Here is a 17,844-nt window from a genome sequence, read left to right as displayed (position 1 = left end):
TGATTAAGAGTCTGAAATTATCATTTATGGATTCTCCCCAAATGTCAGCTAAACACTCTTCAGGGATTTATTATTCCTTATCTTTCAGGAAGATCTGAAATATCATGACATCTCCTAATGTCTTCAACCACAGTTCCCTTGGGAACCTGCACATTGGGTTCCATAAGACATGAAGTGCTTCCATTTTTACTGAACACACAACGGTTTCAGTATCTCCCTTCTGCCCATCCTGTACATTCAGGGACCCAGAAGATTCCTTTCTATTTATTTGTCCATTTCAAAACAGGAAGAAATCCATATTCTTTTCAATTACTCACTTACATCCCAATATATAAGAAAAATTCCCTTAAAAATAAGTCCTCAGACAGATTTGAATATTTTCTGATAGAAGACTGTGGGCTGGGCACTGAAACTGCATTCATAACCTTCACCTGTGCCTTCTACTCTACAAAGCCTAAAAAACTAAAGTGATTCTCCGTAGTTCCTTGTGTTGGGGACACTGAGTGACTCAGTTCTAGCCAATGGATACAAGTGGATCCCTGGGAGCATCCAGGAAAGCATTTAAAAAGGACAAAACCCAGCTGACATGTGCACTTGGCATGCTTTAGACCTCACCCCTGCTTTTGATTTTTTTCTTTAAAGATTTCATTTATTTGAGAGAGACAGAGAGAGAGTGAGAGTAGGAGCAGAGGGAGAGGGAGAAGCAGACTACCTGCTGAGCAGGGAGCCTGATGTGGGGCTTGATCTCAGGACCCTGAGATCATGACCTGAGCTGAAGGCAGGCTCTTAACTGACAGAGCCACCCATGTGCCCCGACTTCACTTTTTTTCTTGAAAGGTGGATACCCAGGGGTGCATTAGACACCTTGCAGTTATGAGGATAAAAATCCCACACTAGGGGTGATGGAGGAGGAAGCCCATTAAGAGCCAAGGCTCTGTGCTTAGAGTATCACTGAGCTGCCATCCTAACTCACAGCTTCTCATACAAGTCTTTTTCTTGCTTAAACCACTATTCACTTGGTTTCGCTAATACTTGCAGCTAATGCAGTAAGACTGTTCCATCTCCACCTCCCAAGACTTGTGCAAACACTACAAACTTAAAGCTTTTCTTTTCTTTTCTTTTTTTTAAAGATTTTATTTATTTATTTGAAGAAGAGAGAAAGTGAGAGACAGAGCACAAGCAGAGGGAGGAGGAGACGGAATGCAGACTCCCCGCTGAGCAGGCAGCCCAACCTGAGACTGGATCCCAGGACACCTGAGCCAAAGGCAGATGCTTAACCCATTGAGCCACCCAGGTGTCCCCTAAAGCTTTTTCATCTATTGTTATTATTAATGATCTTCCACTATCAGCAACATAAGATACATTATATAATGCTTTAAAGACTCAAAGACACATTTAAAATATGGAAAGACTTATATTCTACACATTCTACATAGTCACTGAAACTAGTGGCTCTCTTCACTGAATGAATTTCAATATTTAAAAAATTAATTTAAGCCTAAAAACTGTATTTATACAAAGATAGCTTCTAAACTCATCAAATACCTTCACACACTTATTTTTTAACGATGTTATTTTTTCCTATCCCAATTTGCAATATATTGCAAATGATCAAATCCTAGTCTGTAATCTTTTATGTAGTCCTAAAGAACACAATGAATTCTTCTCCCTAGAGTTATTAAATTCAGTCATATGTAATTTAATGCCTGGAGACACTTAACTGCTGCTGACATTTTTGACACCAGATGTAATTAGTAACCTAGAATTCTTCTCCAAAACTACCTATGACATATGCGAAGACCTAAAATTGTGACTCAAGATTAAAGTCTTACTAACCTTTTCTGTAAAATATTAAAGCTGTCTAATCTCATATTTTTGCAAATATAACAAGGGAAACTGAAAATGCCATTAGCAATGGCAAGTTACGACCATCTCATACCTGGATAAAACAAAAATGCTTTTTCATGTATTCATGTAATTCAGAACAAACTGGTTATTTTATTCCTCTGAGGAATTGCTTCAAACTGTTTGAGATGTAACTTAAAAGAAAGCTGAGGTACAAATGACCACCAAAGAAATGGGAGACTTTCCTAAAAACCATTATTTTAACCATGTCATTCCTGTGCTCAAAATCTTTAACAGCTCTTTATTACTTCCATAAATTCAAACTCTGTAGCCTGTCCTCCCTTTCCAGCTTTACTCCTCCCTACTATCCCACCCTGGCCAAAATTACTCTATTTATTCCAAAAGAATTTCATACTACTCAATTTTTTGTAAGGATATTCACAACAGTTATTACACAAAGAAATTATGTTAATTTAGAAACAATTTAAGGTCAAAAGAACATCCAAATACCACATTACTGTTAAAAAAGTTAAAAAAAAAAAAAAGATGAATCACAGACATGTACCCTGAAGGAAATAATACATTATATGTTAATAATAAAAAAATAAAAAGATCCTCAACCAGAATTACAGATAACCTCAGATATTTAGAATACAACTAAGTCTGACATATATACCTAAACCTAGATATTCCAGAAAGAGCTCTAGTACCTTCTCTAAAATATGGGGACTGAAGAAATCCCACTGAAGTACACATCCTATTTGTATATATGCTAAAAATGTGTTTCTACCTTCGGATAATTCGGAGTTCAGAAAAATAAAGCATGTGGTTCTATTAAAAAAAAAAAAAAAAAGTCATGTTCTCCAAGAGCATGGAAACATGCTTACAGACCTATTTTGAAAATTGAGAACTGTGACTTACTTTTTAAGATGCTACAAAGAATAACACGTTATTTTAGAAATACCAAAAGCACATCATTACTACTATAAAACAGCTAGGTAGCATAGTTCAGAAGTACATATTCACCATAATGAAGACATAATAGAGAAATAGTATTGGCTACAAATAATAATCACAGAACTGGCTATAATGCCACCAGGAATAATAATAATAAATAACAATAATTATTATTATTTTTGCCACCAAGAATTAAATGTAATAGAAACAATGAAATATCTAAGTTCTTAAATACATCTTTAAAGAATACAACTATAATTTATTCCTGCAAAAAAACTACTGATGTGCTAAATGGATCTTATTTTTCAAAAGACTAAAAAGTAACTCCAGCAAGGTTTGGGGGTTATGGTTCCTTTAGGACATAGGCTGCCCCCAACACCCCTGCTTCAGCCATAAAATTCTGAAACTGTTTCCATTGTGAAACATCATGGGCTTAGTATAGATATTCTGTAGATAATTTTGATAAATGCTCTAAATCTTTAATAGACTACTAGATTTATGCAAAACACAAGAACCACATAATTACTATTAAAACTTTTATTCAGAATATTCAGAAACTACCAACTCATTTTGGAAACAAATTAACCAATAACTAGTGACAATTTTTATTCATTTAAGGGCTCAAAAGAATCCAACCAGGTCCAATTAAAACATGTTGAGAGCAAAGCACTATTTTTGTTTAATTCTAGCATTTAAAATATTTTAAAAGTCTTTACAGTTTTTTCAGTCTTGCAATTTAGGTGACTGTTTGTTTCCTTCCTTATCAAAAAAGAAACCATTACATTAAAAAGAAAAAAATACACTAAAAAAAAAAAAAATAGGAAAAAAAAGAAACCAGGTCTCTAAGTCCTTCATACACCAAAAGTATAGCCCAAATCCATTCTTTTTTCTACTTCCTCAGCTACCACCTAGTTACAGTAACCAACAATTCCCCTAAATGCCTCCTAACCAACCTCTCTCTAGGTTTACTCTTGGATTCCTATAATCCTTTGTCTATACAAGCAGAACATTTACTGCAAAATGTACACAAGATCATGTCTTAAAACTCTCCCACCACAAATAATGAAATTCAAACCCCTTACAAGATTAAGCGTGACTCTCTAGCTCTCATATCATGCTCTAGCCATACTAGCCTTCTTTTTTGTTCCTCAAACTCACACGCCCTCACACATCCGCTGCTCCCTTTGCTGGAAATGCCTTCCACCGCCTCATTTCCCAAACTCTCCATGTGGCTTGCTCCTCTTCACAATTCAGGTCTTGTCTTCAGTGAAGGGTCATCAGACTTAGCATATAAAAATTAGGTAAATACTTAAACAAAAAAAATTATTCACTATTTATCTGAAATTCTAACTGGGGTATCCTGCTCCAGTGTCATCTCTTTAGAGGTTTTCCTTATTATAACCAGCTCTGAAGAATCTGTTCTATCATAATCCTATTTTTTTCATGGTATCTGTCAATCTCTGGAAATTATCTCCTTCACTACTTTGGTTTACCCATTTATTGTCATTTTCTATCACCATCCTGTAACATGTAGTTCAGTTCTCTCTTCTTCTAACCCTCATGCCAAACCTCTACCCCATGTTAACACCATAAAATCAGGGTCTTTTCTTATTCTGGACTGTTTCCTGAATCTAACACAGCACCTAGTATAAGGTAAGCACTCATAAAACATCTACTGAATGAAAGAAGGCTCTAAATTTTCTTGCTCTCTAAGGTGTTTAGAATTCTTTCTAATTCCATCCCTGTGAAATAACTTTAAAGTTCTAGAAGGAAAATTAGAAAAGGTTTCTAATGCAAGCAAGTGATCTGAACACCACAGTTTTATGAGATTCATTTTATCACTATTGTGCTGCATTAAGACAAATAAGAGCTGTTCACAATTGTTTGTACATGAACAAAAATAACTCTATAAATACAGAAACATTATTAAAGGTATGTTTACAGAATACAAAACTTAAGATGTAAAACTACGCAAATCTACTGTACCGTCTTAATAGAACTCCTCTGTTTTTCTTCCCAAACACCACTGCTCAACTCGAGTGTACAATGAATATTTGCCTCTCTGTCATAGGATCCAAAAATGAGTAACCTGCAGTATAAAAATAAAACAAGGAGACTATTACACCAGTTATACACAATAAAATTATTCTGATTATAATGCCAAGAAATAATAAACTACTCCATTACTATTTATAATTTTGGAAACAGAAAAAAAATTACGTCAAACACTTAGTACACCCTCTAGTGGAAAAGTGAAGTAAAGCCAAAATTAGGTGAAATTCCAGGACAAACTGTTTCTTCCCAGCGAAATCAAGCAGAAAGTAGTATGTATTCATGAGGTAAACTGACCAGACATCTATACATCGTAGCAAAAGTTACAGATCTTTGAATGAGACTGCTGAATTTAAAAAATTAGTTGCAGAGTGATACACATAGTACCATACCACCCCATAAAAGCTACACACACTTAAGATAGTACAATATAGTTACTTATGAACATACCCACACACTTCTCCATCTAATAGTGTGATACCTGCATCACCTAATTTTACTGTTTAATATTCAGAACTAAAAAGCAAATCTCAGGCCCGATCTTGAAATGATGCAAGCAGTTTTATTATTGAAGGAAAAAAGTATTACCTACATGTCTAGCTCCCATAGTACCTGTCTTCTAAATCAGAACATAAGTCTACCAATGTATTTCAGGAGTAAGTTTGAGAATAGCTTTAGCGTTAATCAACATTTTGACTACTACTCTGTTATTTTATGTCCACACAGAGATCATGTGGGTATAAGTGAGTTTAAAAAAAAAAAAAAAAAAAAAGAGGGGCGCCTGGGTAGCTCAGTGGGTTAAGGCCTCTGCCTTCGGCTCAGGTCATGATCCCAGGGTCCTGGGATCGAGCTCTGCATCGGGCTCTCTGCTCAGCAGGGAGCCTGCTTCCTCCTCTCTCTCTGCCTACTTGTGATCTCTGTCTGTCAAATAAATAAATAAAATCTTAAAAAAAAAAGGTAAATAAAACATTAGAGTAATATGAGAAAACCGTGTCCTAAGGTTGGAGACTGCTAGCAAATCATGTTCATACTTCACAAACTGCCTTCATCAACTAAAAACCTGAATAAACTCATGGCAAAGCGAAGATAAAACAACTCTAAATTTAAATAGTTTTTAATCTTAAAAGTAAATTTAAACTTAGTGCTTAACAGCCTACTGCCAAAAAGTTAAGAAGATTCATAATTATAAAATACTGTTTAGAAAAATGAGAATTTTCATTCATCAAAGCTCTGCTGCCACCATCTGTTCAAAAGAGTAAACTACCTACAAGCCTTTACTATCATGCACAGAAGGGTAGGCACTAGCTAATGCTCCTCTATTCCCAAAATACATTAATCTTCAGGATTTAGGAATGAGAAAGCACATTTATCAGAATCCTTCCCTGAAACCATAACACTTCTGTCATATTTTTATAACACCATTTTAATGTTTTTTTAAAAAAGAATAACACAAAACTTAACAATGATTAACTCAAAATGAGTCACGGACCTAAATGTAAGACAATCTTTGTGACCTTGACTTAGACAATGGTTTAAGAGAGGAAAGCAAACATACAAGTACCAAAGGGGGAAAAAATAAATGGGACTACAAGAAAATTAAAATTTTTGTGCTTCAAAGGACATCATCGAGTAAGTGAAAAGACAATTCACAGAATGGGAAAAAATATATGCGAGTTAGGTATCTCATAAGGATCTATTATAACTCAGTTTAAAACTGGACATTTCTCCATAGAAGATATGCAAATAGCTAATAAGCACATGAAAATAGGCTCAACGTCATTAACCATCAGGGAAATGAAAATCAAAACCACAATGAGATGCCGCTTCACACTCACTAGATGGCTAATCAAACAAGGAGACAAGTACTGGAGAGGATGCAGAGAAACAAATACTTGTACTTCGCTAGAGGGAAGTAAAATGGTGTAGCCACTTTGAAAAAATAGTTTGGCAGTTCCTTAAAAGAGTTAATATATGATGCAACACATCCATTCCCGGTATATAACCAAGAGAAATGGAAGTGTACATTCATGCAAAACTTAACATCCATGTTCACAGCAGCATTATTCTGAATAGTCAAAATGTGAAAAACCCATAAGCCCATCATCTGATGAAGAGGTAAATAAAATGAGGCATATACACACGATGGGATATTACTGAGCAATAAGAAGAAATGAGTTAATGATATATGCTACAATATGAATGAACCTCAAAATCATACTAAGTGAAAGAAGCCAGTCACAAAAGACCACACACTGTATGAATCCACATTTATATGAAAGGTTTGGAGTAGGCAAATTTATAGAGACAGAAAGTAGATTAATGGTTCTCATGGCTGGGGAGGAAAACTGGGGGAATAGGAACTGACTGCTAATGGGTATGGGGTTTCTTTAGGAGTGACAAAAATGTTCTAAAATTAGATTGTTATGATGGTTGTACAACCCTGTGAATGTACTAAAACATAATGAATTGTACACTTTACATAGATGAATTGTATGGTATATGAATTTACCTCAATAAAGCTGATTAAAAAAAAGAATGCGTGATATCATGACAATCAACAGTAATGATTATTAGGGTTACACTAAAACTTTTAAACACTTTGTTACAAAAAGATATGATAATACTTGGTTTATCATAAATATAAATCAATATATTGTGACAAGATTCATATTTCAATAAAATGTAACTGTGATTTTTATCTGGCATTTGGTAACAGGAAACATTAAAAGGGTACCCTGAAACAAAATAAGTTCCAAATGAAAATCATTTAAAATACTGAAACACCACATATGTATTAACATTTAATAGTTATTCTAAACAGTGAAATTTTATTTTTTATTTTTTTAAAATATTTTTTATTTATTTATTTGACAGAGATCACGAGTAGGCAGAGAGGCAGGCAGAGCGAGAGAGGGAAGCGGGCTTCCTGCTGAGCAGAGAGCCCGATGCGGGGCTCGATCCCAGGACCCTGGGATCATGACCTGAGCCGAAGGCAGAGGCCCTAACCCACTGAGCTACCCAGGCACCCCAACAGTGAAATTTTAAAGTTGCCCTGATGAATTGGACCCCAGACACAGAAAACTTTAATTTTGCATTGCTAACAACTGGTTGGTCCAACTGTTAAAAGGATTTCCAAAAACACCTCCAGATTGGATGTTAGGGTTCATATTGCTTAAGATAATTTGATTTCTTCTTTTTAATAATGAAGGTATTTTGCTTGTCCAAAATTTACCATTGAAATAGATACTGCTTTTATTAATTCTAATTTTAGATCAATTTATGACTCTATGTCAGAGTATCCCACAACATTCACATCTTCTCTTTACATTTCTTCCATTAAAGCACTTATTACAAAGAATTGTAGCCTATAGTGAATATTCAAATACTAGAAAAAGCCAGCAAACATTATTAGTACTCCAACAAAATAACTTTAGTTTCTCTCAGAAAAGTTAACAACACAACACAGAAGCATGTGTCATACTGCCAATTTAAGGATTTATTTTGCTTAGAAAATTTATTTCTTGAAAAAAAAAAAGCGTCATTTACTAGGGTTTGTATAAAGTGTACTATGTATGTAAATTTATTAATATTTATTTTGTTTGCAAGAATGACTCCCAATTAGCAGATAGGGCAAAAGCTATACCCAAGGGGCGCCTGGGTGGCTAGGTGGGTTAAAGCCTCTGCCTTCGGCTCAGGTCATGATCCCAGGGTCCTGGGATCGAGCCCCGCATCGGGCTTTCTGCTCAGCGGGGAGCCTGCTTCCCCCTCTCTCTCTGTCTGCCTCTCTGCCTACTTGTGATCTGTGTCTGTCAAATAAATAAATAAAATCTTTTTAAAAAAAAAAAGCCATACCCAAGACTGACTGCTCAGACCATGACTGCTTCCCTCTATAAACTTATGTCTGGTCCTCAGGACATAATTCCTATGTCAGTGTTTCCTGTGCTCGCTTTTGATGCGTGATCAGTGGATTCCTTCACCCAATTATGACTATGTTGAATGTTAAGCTTTAATTCTCACAGAAGAATTATAACATTTCCCTCCACTTTCTTGACTTCTTGACTGGTACCTCTTGAGATTTAGAAAAACATGTAGATTTCTGAAGAAATGCCAGGAAGAATTTCCTACCGGAAACAAAAGTACCAACTAGTTAGGTGCATTTAGAAAGCATTTGCTTTAGGTTAGGCAGAACCTTTAAAAGAAGAATCAATTTTCATCTTATATCCCTATGCCACTTACAATTCAATCCTGAGTTAAACAAAGGCTTATATTTTCAGATTATATAAACACCAGAAATACACAGGTACAATCACTGGTTAATACATATTTTGAGTCAAATGAACACTCAATATATGCTGAATAAGCAAGAAACGGTACAGAATTTTTTTTACGATACTACTTTAAAAGGGGGAAGAGTACGTACTGCTGAACAAAATGACAAAGGAAATTGCCTTTAGATCCCTGTCTCCTGAAAGAGATATTATTAGTTTATTATTAGTTCTATGAAAGTTCTTTCCAAGTTCAAAAGGTTAACTTTTTTAAAGGCAAAAGTATATTGGAACCTCATGTTAAACATAAACACAAACACCACCTATCAAGAAAGAGACAGAATTTATATGACTCAAGACCAAACCACTGAGAAAAGGAAAGTAATTCTCAATGTGCCCTTCTATAAGTATCTCAATTTACACCAGAAAAGAAAAATAAAAATTCTTCTTTTTTTTAAATGATTAATTTGAAGGGAGTCTTGTAATCTGTAGGGAGTCAAATATCAACTCACTGGCTGTGAGAAGAATCAAATGGAACTGACCTCCTCCTATACATGCTCAGGGCCTATACTACCCTCTCCGTCCCCCCGAAACCATCCTAACTCAGAACTCAACTCTCTTGTCTATGACAAAGACCAAACCTAATGTCCAGTCCTTGTCTTTTTCCTGCTTTTCTTCTTCTCTTCTTCCTTTTTTTTAAAGATTTATTTTGAGAGAGGGACGCCTGGGTGGCTCAGTTGGTTAAGCAGCTGCCTTCGGCCCAGGTCATGATCCCAGCATCCTGGGATTGAGTCCCACATCGGGCTCCTTGCTCTGCAGGGAGCCTGCTTCTCCCTCTGCCACTCTGCCTGTGCTCACTCTCTCTCTATCTCTGACAAATAAATAAAACCTTTTAAAAAAAAAAAGATTTATTTTGAGAGAGAGAGAAAAAGAGAGAGAGAGAGAGAGAGAGAGAAAGCGCCCATGCGAGAGGGAGGATGGACAGAGGGAAAGAGAGAGAATCTGAAGCAGACTCCACGCTGAGCACAGAGCCCAACTTGGGGCTTGATCTCATGACCCCAAGACCATGACCTGAGCTGAAAATAAGAGCCAGAAGCTCAACTGACTAAGCCACACTGCACCTCTCTTCTGCTTTGCTTCTAAAACCCCAAGTTTACAGAACACTTGTACATGGAACTCTAGCCATATCCTACTACTAAAGATACATAAAATCACATTTATCACCCTCTGAAAAAATACCTCTATTTCTCCCACTAGTCCTGAAAGGCAGTAGCTGTGTCTTGGTCTTTATAACTTCCAATACCTAGAAAAAATACTTGATGGCCAAATCAAAGTCAATTTTACCTTAATTTTATTCAACTCAAATCTTTAACAGTCATTTGCCTCCCCCACCTATACCCATTCACATATTCAGCCACTCAGGAAACCTTGTCCTAGTTATTCTATTTGTCCCTTTCTTTCTGTCCCTACTGATCCATATCAGGTTGTTTTTTTTTTTAAGATTTCATTTATTTATTTGACAGAGAGAGATCGCAAGTAGGCAGAGAGGCAGGCAGAGAGGCAGGCAGAGAGAGAGGGAGGGAAGCAGGCTCGCCACCCAGCAGAAAGCCTGATGTGGGGCTTGATCCCGGGACCCAGGATTGTGACCTGAGCCGAAGGCAGAGGCTTTAACCCACTGAGCCACCCAGGTGCCCCCGTATCAGTTTTTTTAAGATTTTATTTTATTTATGTGACAGAGAGAGACACAGTGAGAGAGGGAACACAAGCAGGGGGAGTGGGAAAGGGAGAAGCAGGCCCCCCACTGAACAGGGAGCCTGATGCAGGGCTTGATCCCAGGACCCTGGGATCATGACCTGAGCCAAAGGCAGATGCTTAACAACTGAGCCACCCGGTCGCCCCCTGATCCATATCTTTTAAGCGCTTACCTCTTCACCTTTACCCTGTAACACCTCTTAATTAGGCTCTGGGGCTTTAACCTTTCTCTCTGTCCAATCTACCTTATAAATAGCAAACTTCTTAAAACAAGTGGTTCTTAATGTCACCTTCAGATACCTCTGGTAACTTCCCTCTGATTAAAAAATAACTATCTTGGATGTCTTCTGCTAGCAAATTTGGCCCTGATTTTTCACATAAACATCTAAATTTCACTCAGGTCCCTGAAAATACAAATTTTCACTTTTGCCTTACTGGCTTTTTCCCCAATCACCTACATGATTTTATTTTGTTTTTGTTTTAAACTTTTATTTAAATTCTAGTTATTTAACATATAGTATAATACCCTTTTCAGGAGAATTTAGTGATTCAACCAGTGCTCATCGATAATACCCAGTGCTCATCGTTAACATTGACGTCGTTAATGCCCATCACCCATGTACATCCCTCACCTTCCTCCCTCCAACAACCCTCAGTTGTTCTTTATAGTTATGAATCTCTAATGGGTTGCTTCCCTCTTTTTCCCCCCTTCATCTCTTTTGTTTCTTAATTTCACATGAGGGAAATCACATGGTATTTGTCTTTCTCTGACTTATTTTGCTTAGCATAATATACTCTAGCTCCATCCATGTCATTGCAAATGGCAAGATTTCAATTCTTTTTGATGGCTGAGTAATGCTGCTCTCTCTCTCTTTCTCTCTCTCTATATATCACATTTTCCTTTTCCATTCATTAGGTGATCGATATTTGGCCTCTCTCCATAGTCAACAACTGTTGTTGTCTGTGTTGTTAATTTTAGCCATTCTGACAGGTGTGAGGTTGTAGTTCATTGTGGTTTTGATTTGTATTTCCCTGATGATGAGTGATGCTGAGCACCTTTTCATGTGTCTGTTAGCCATCTGGATGTTTTCTTTTAAAAAATGTCTATTCAGGGGTGCCTGGGTGGCTCAGTGGGTTAAAGCCTCTGCCCTCGGCTCAGGTCATGATCCCACCAGGGTCCTGGGATCGAGCCCCGCATCGGGCTCCTTGCTTGGCGGGGAGCCTGCTTCCCCCTCTCTCTCTGCCTGCCTCTCTGCCTACTGTGATCTCTGTCTGTCAAATAAATAAATAAATAAAAAGATAGGAAAAAAATGTCTATTCATGTCTTCTGCGCATTTCTTAATTGGACTATTTTTGTTTCCTCAGTGTTGAGTTTGATACATTCTTTACAGATTCTGGATATTACCCCTTATCAGGTCATTTGTAAATATCTTCTCCCATTTCACAGGCTGCCTTTTAGTTGATTGTTTCCTTTGATGTGCAGAAGCTTTTTATCTTGGTGAAGTCCCAATAGTTCATTTTTGCTTTTGTTTCCCTTGCCTCCAGAGATGTGTCTTGTAAGAAGATGCTACGGCCAAGGTCGAAAGGTTCTTGCCTGTGTTCTCCTCAAGGATTTTGATGGATTCCTGTCTCACATTTAGGTCTTTCCTCCACTTTGAATTTAATTTTGTGTATGGTATAAGAAAATGGTCTAGTTTCATTCTTCTGCATGTTGCTGTCCAGTTTTCCCGACACCATTTGTTGAAGAGACTGTCTTTTTTCCATTGGCTATTCTTTCCTGCTTTGTGAAGATTAGTTGACCATATAGTTGTGGGTTCATTTCTGGGTTTTCTATTCTGTTCCACTGATCTATGCATCTGGTTTTTGCCAGTACCAAAATGCTTGATGACTACAGCTTTATTATATAGCTAGCTTGAAGTCTGGAATTGTGATGCCTCCAGTCTGCTTTTCTTTTTCAGGACTGCTTTGGCTATTCAGGGTCTTTTGTGGTTCCAAACAAATTTTAGGATTGTTTGTTCTAGCTCTGTGAAAATGCTGGTGGTATTTTGATAGGGGTGGCATTAAATGTGTAGACTGCTTTGGGTAGTGTAGACATTTTAACCGTTTGTTCTTCCAATTCATCAGCACGTTTTCCCATTTCTGTGTGTCTTCTTCAATTTCTTTCATAAGTGTTTTATAGTTTTCAGAGTACACATCTTTTACCTCTTTGGTTAGGTTTATGCCTATGTTTCTCACTGTTTTTGGTTACAATTGTGAATGGGATCGATTCTTTGATTTCTTTTTCTGCTGCTTCATTACTGGTGTATAGAAATGCAACAGATTTGTATATATTGATTTTATATCCTGTGACTCTGATGAATTCATGTATTAATTCTAGCTTTTTATTTTTTTATTTTTTGGTGTAATCTTTTGGGTTTTCTACATAGAGTATCACGTCATCTGCAAATAGTGAAAGTCTGACTCTTCCTTGCAGATTTGGATGCCTTTTCTTTTTTTGTTGTTGTTGTCTGACTGCTGATGCTAAAGACTTCTAGTGCTATGTTAAATAATAATGGAATCACCTACACTATCTTACTGGCTTTTTTCCTAAAATCTACCTTCCTTCTGCCTGTCTTGGAAGATGTACCTCGTATCCATGAGGTTGTCCACAGCAGCTTCAACTCCAAAACATTTTTTCCTTGCCCTAAATTTCTATAATATTTATTCTCTCAGTCTCATTTCAAACCAGACAGCCTTGGATAGCTGGCTTTTTAATATACATCTGTTTTTGCCTGTTACCCCAACTACATTCTAAGTTTTAGAGCACAGGCACTGGACTTCCCACTTTTCTGTATTCACCACACTATTTACACAAAGTGATGGTAGTAGTGACAGAAGAACTGGGAGCAGTGGTGGCAGCTAACAAATACCGTGGGGGCGGTTCTAAGAGCATCTACGTTTATTATCTCACTTAATTTTTACAATTACTGTATGTGATAGGTACTATTACTACCCTAATTTACAGATTTAAAAACTGAGGCACAGAGAGGTTGGGTAATTTACCCAAGATCACATGGCTAGTGAATGAAGGTCTGGGTTACATAAATTGAGATGAATGAATTCAAGAACATTTGACAGAAAAAGAGGGGGGGAAAGGCAATTATCTTTTGGTTACTATCATCAATCCTATCTACAAATAAAAAACCCTAGAAGTACTGATTGACAGTTATGGCATAATGGTATAAAGAGAGGGAAAATTAAAAGATATAACATTCTTCTGAATTCTATGTTCTGGCCACAATTCATTTTATAGTTCACTTTACTCTTGTTATAGGTATCATATATAAGTAAATAGCATACTAACATCACATTTAAAAAATTTTGGAATTTGGCATTTTAAAACAGAGCTTTGGTTCTATGTCAGCTAATTACTATTTAATTTTCTTAAATTCATTTACGATTCAGAAATCAGAGGAATTAAACAGTTGTTTTGCTATACAAAATAGCAGTGGATATATGCAATTACAAAATAAACAATACTCTTTTCCAACACAGTAACCTTAGGGAAGAGGAGATGGGGGACGAAAAGGGAAACCAAGGACAGATGAATTCCAAACTTGCAATCTTCTGAAAAATCTGCTTCTAGTCAAAAGTAACCTAATTATAGGGAGGGTTACTTAACTATAGCCTAGAGAAATGTATAGAAACTAAGAAAATAACTTTTTTTTTCCCCAAGAGGAACTGCAGCAGCTAATAAATACAGGTGTAGTCTCAAGATCTTTATAGGAATTCAGATCATCTGGTAGGGTTATATCAAATTCACAGTTACAGACCTTTATTGTTATAGATGTATATAGCTTTAAAACCTGAAGGGATAATATTCAACAACAATTCCAAGTAATTCCTCCCATTTTTCAACATCATTCATACAAATTTAAATGTCTCATATTTGAGCTAATTTCCATGAAGGAAAGACTTTGCCCTTCATCTAAATAATACTTCATTATTAGCTCACAAGATCTTTCCCAAGTAACATTTAAAAAAAAAATGACCTGCCCTCAAATAGGTAAAAAATTTCCAAAATTTGTGTATTTCTAACATAAAATGAAAAATTTTAGGACTAGATTTTTTTCTTGATAATATTTTTTTTAAAGGATATAAAGATAACAGAATGTGGGATTTTGGAGTCAGAAAAACCTAGGTTCAAATTCTAGATAGGGCGTGTTGAGCGAGTAATAGATATCAGTTCATCATCTATAAAACAGATACAATAATACTAATTTTGTAAAGATATTCTGAGAGCTGGAAATAATTAATGTAAAGTGCCTACTACTTATTATATGTTGCAGATAATAAATGCTATTAATAACAATGTAAGTATTTGCAGAATCATGCTCCCAAATATCTTCAAATTTTGCTAGACGTTTGCCCTTTTTAAAAAAGATAAAATATCAAACACTGAAGTAAATACAGATAATATAACAATACCCATTTATCAACTACTCAGGGAGAAAAAAAGGTTAAGATTTAGCCTTCTTTGCTTCAGAAAAAAAATTTTTTTTTAAAGTTACCACTGGAGAAAAAAGGTACCAAGTGAATGCAATCAAACATTACTATAACCTAAATGAAGGATTCACAAACCAATGCAAGGCAGAAATTGTAACTTCTAAACCAGCTTGTCCTGTAAATGAATTTCAAAATCCATAATGTTAACAGGCTTCTCCACATTTTGGTATATAATATGGACATAGTGCTATTAAAGGATTAATTCCTTCTATCAAACTGTCAACTTGAAGCTGTCTCCCTGAATATAGACATATCTCCTTTTATTGTGCTTCACTTTATCATGTTTCAGAGATATTGAAGATACTTTTTACAAATTGAAGGTCTGTGTCAAGTCTAAATTCTAAAAATATTTGATTCACAAAACAGGAAAAACAGAAAGAAGGGACAGAGGAGCAAAAAACCAAATTGAACCAAACAAATAAGAAAAAAATAAATGGCAAAATGACAGACCTAAGTATAACTTAATCATTACATTAAATGTAAATGAACTAAACACTCCAATGAAAAGGCAGAGATTGTTAGACTACACATAAAAGAACCGTTTATGGGGCATCTGGGTGGCTCAGTGGGTTAAAGCCTCTGCCTTTGGCTCAGGTCCTGATCCCAGGGTCCTGGGATTGAGCCCCACATCAGGCTCTCTGCTTAGCAGGAAGCCTGCTTCCTCCTCTCTCTCTCTCTGCCTACTTGTGATCTCTGTCAAATAAATAAATAAAATCTTAAAAAAAAAAAAAAAGAACCGTTTATATCTAAACATAAAAACACAAAAGACTGAAAGTAAAAACCTGTAGAAAAAAAATAGAAACCACACAAACAATAAACAATAAATAACATAAGAAAACTATAGCAGCTTTACCAATTTAAACAAAATAGATATTAAGAAATATTATGAAACAAAAAAGAACCCTTTGTAAAGGCAAAAGGGTCAGTATATCAAGAAGAATTATGCACCTAATAACAAAGCTACAAAAAAAAGATAAACTCATAGTCATGCTTGAAGATTCAAACACATTCATTCAGTAATAGACAGAACTAGACTAAAAGAATCAGTAAAGATGAAGAAGATGTGAATGACTGTACAGGCAGTCCTTGCTTTGAGTTACAACATATGAGAACTCTGTCCCTGCTTTGCATTGTTCTGATATGCAGGGTTTTGGTTAACATGGTTCCATGTGGAGTAAGGACTCTCTATTTATGTTTTTGCATAGTTTTGGAAGTGTGTTAGTGCCCCACATATTAAAATAAGAACCAATAAGGATGGAAAGGCAGGGGTGGGAGGGTGGGACACTGAAAACAAAGAGAAAAAAATAAACCCAGCTATATTTCAAATGAATAACATAACACACTAAAGGGGAGAATTACTCTAATTCATGACTATAGTACTTAACCATATACCCTTAATCTTGGGTAGAATAGGCGAGAACTGCGAATAAATCCTGAATTTCTTTTCATAAGTATGTTTTCTCTACTTATACAGACAAAGCAATTCTGGAACTATTTGAGAGGTATTATGGGATTAAGCAAATGAGTAAACTGGTGATGTTACTGGGAGTCAGGGGTCAAGGGACAAAAATATGAAAGGAGCAAGAAACAACCCTATGAGAATGAACTATAGTTGGAAATACTGGATCAATTCATGATTTCTAAAATATGTGTTACATATATCATATACCTGTAAGTGTCTACACATGTATGTATTTACTAACTGTCCACTAACAGGGCCTATGATTATATATGAGTAGAAATAAACACACCCAACACCCAGACCTTGATTTTTAGTATTATTTTCTATTAAAAGGAACTAAGGCATTTTGGAAAAAAAAAAAACAGCTGATTCTAGGACTGTGACAGAGAAAATACAAAATGATCCTAGAACAGCTGTTATACCACAAAGTGGTAAAGACCTTTAAAAAAAAATCAAAAAAAGAGAAAAAAGACAAGTTTATGTCAGATGCAGCATTAAGGAGTCAGTTTGAAGAAGCTCCTAGAGGCCAAATTTAGGAAAACTTAGGCATCAAAATAGTTAAGGAGAGTAAAGAAAAAAAAAAAGGAATCCATGCATCCATGCTGGTAACAGATAATTGGGAAATAAGGGAAGACTCCTGGTAATAGAATAGAACGTCAGCTTCGGTGGTTTTCTGTCTTCGTGTTAACATCTGAAAAATTTTTAAATGATGTATTTTTGGAACCCAGTAAAACAAAATACTTAAAAGAAACTACTGACAAAACACAGACTTTAGAACAGTTTGACTCAGTGAAGAATTGACCTTAATTAGAATCTCCTATCTCTAATTAGGACAGGCTATCCTAAATATACTGCTTTGGAGTAGAATTCTCAAACAATAAAATTTCATAGGCTTTCCCTTTACCAACTACAATCTTAGTTTGTTTAATATGTAACTGGTTGATAAAATAAACCAAAGGAAAAAAA

The 17,844-nt window shown here is 35.8% G+C and overlaps 1 protein-coding gene across 1 annotated transcript in view; it reads right to left on the bottom strand.

Moving 5' to 3' along the window:
* The window catches only part of PDZD8 (PDZ domain containing 8), an 85,508-nt gene that overhangs the window by 36,124 nt on the left and 31,540 nt on the right, over positions 1-17,844 (bottom strand). The window contains exon 3 of the mRNA XM_080823710.1: positions 4,789-4,891. Within this exon, the coding sequence (XP_080679836.1) occupies positions 4,789-4,891 (103 nt within the window). The remainder of the gene's footprint in view (positions 1-4,788; positions 4,892-17,844) is intronic.

Source organism: Martes martes (genome assembly GCF_963455335.1).
Source record: "Martes martes genome assembly, chromosome: 14".
NCBI classification, from domain to species: domain Eukaryota; kingdom Metazoa; phylum Chordata; class Mammalia; order Carnivora; family Mustelidae; genus Martes; species Martes martes.
Note: the sequence above shows the minus strand (reverse complement) of the source record. Positions and strands in the feature narration are given on the sequence as shown.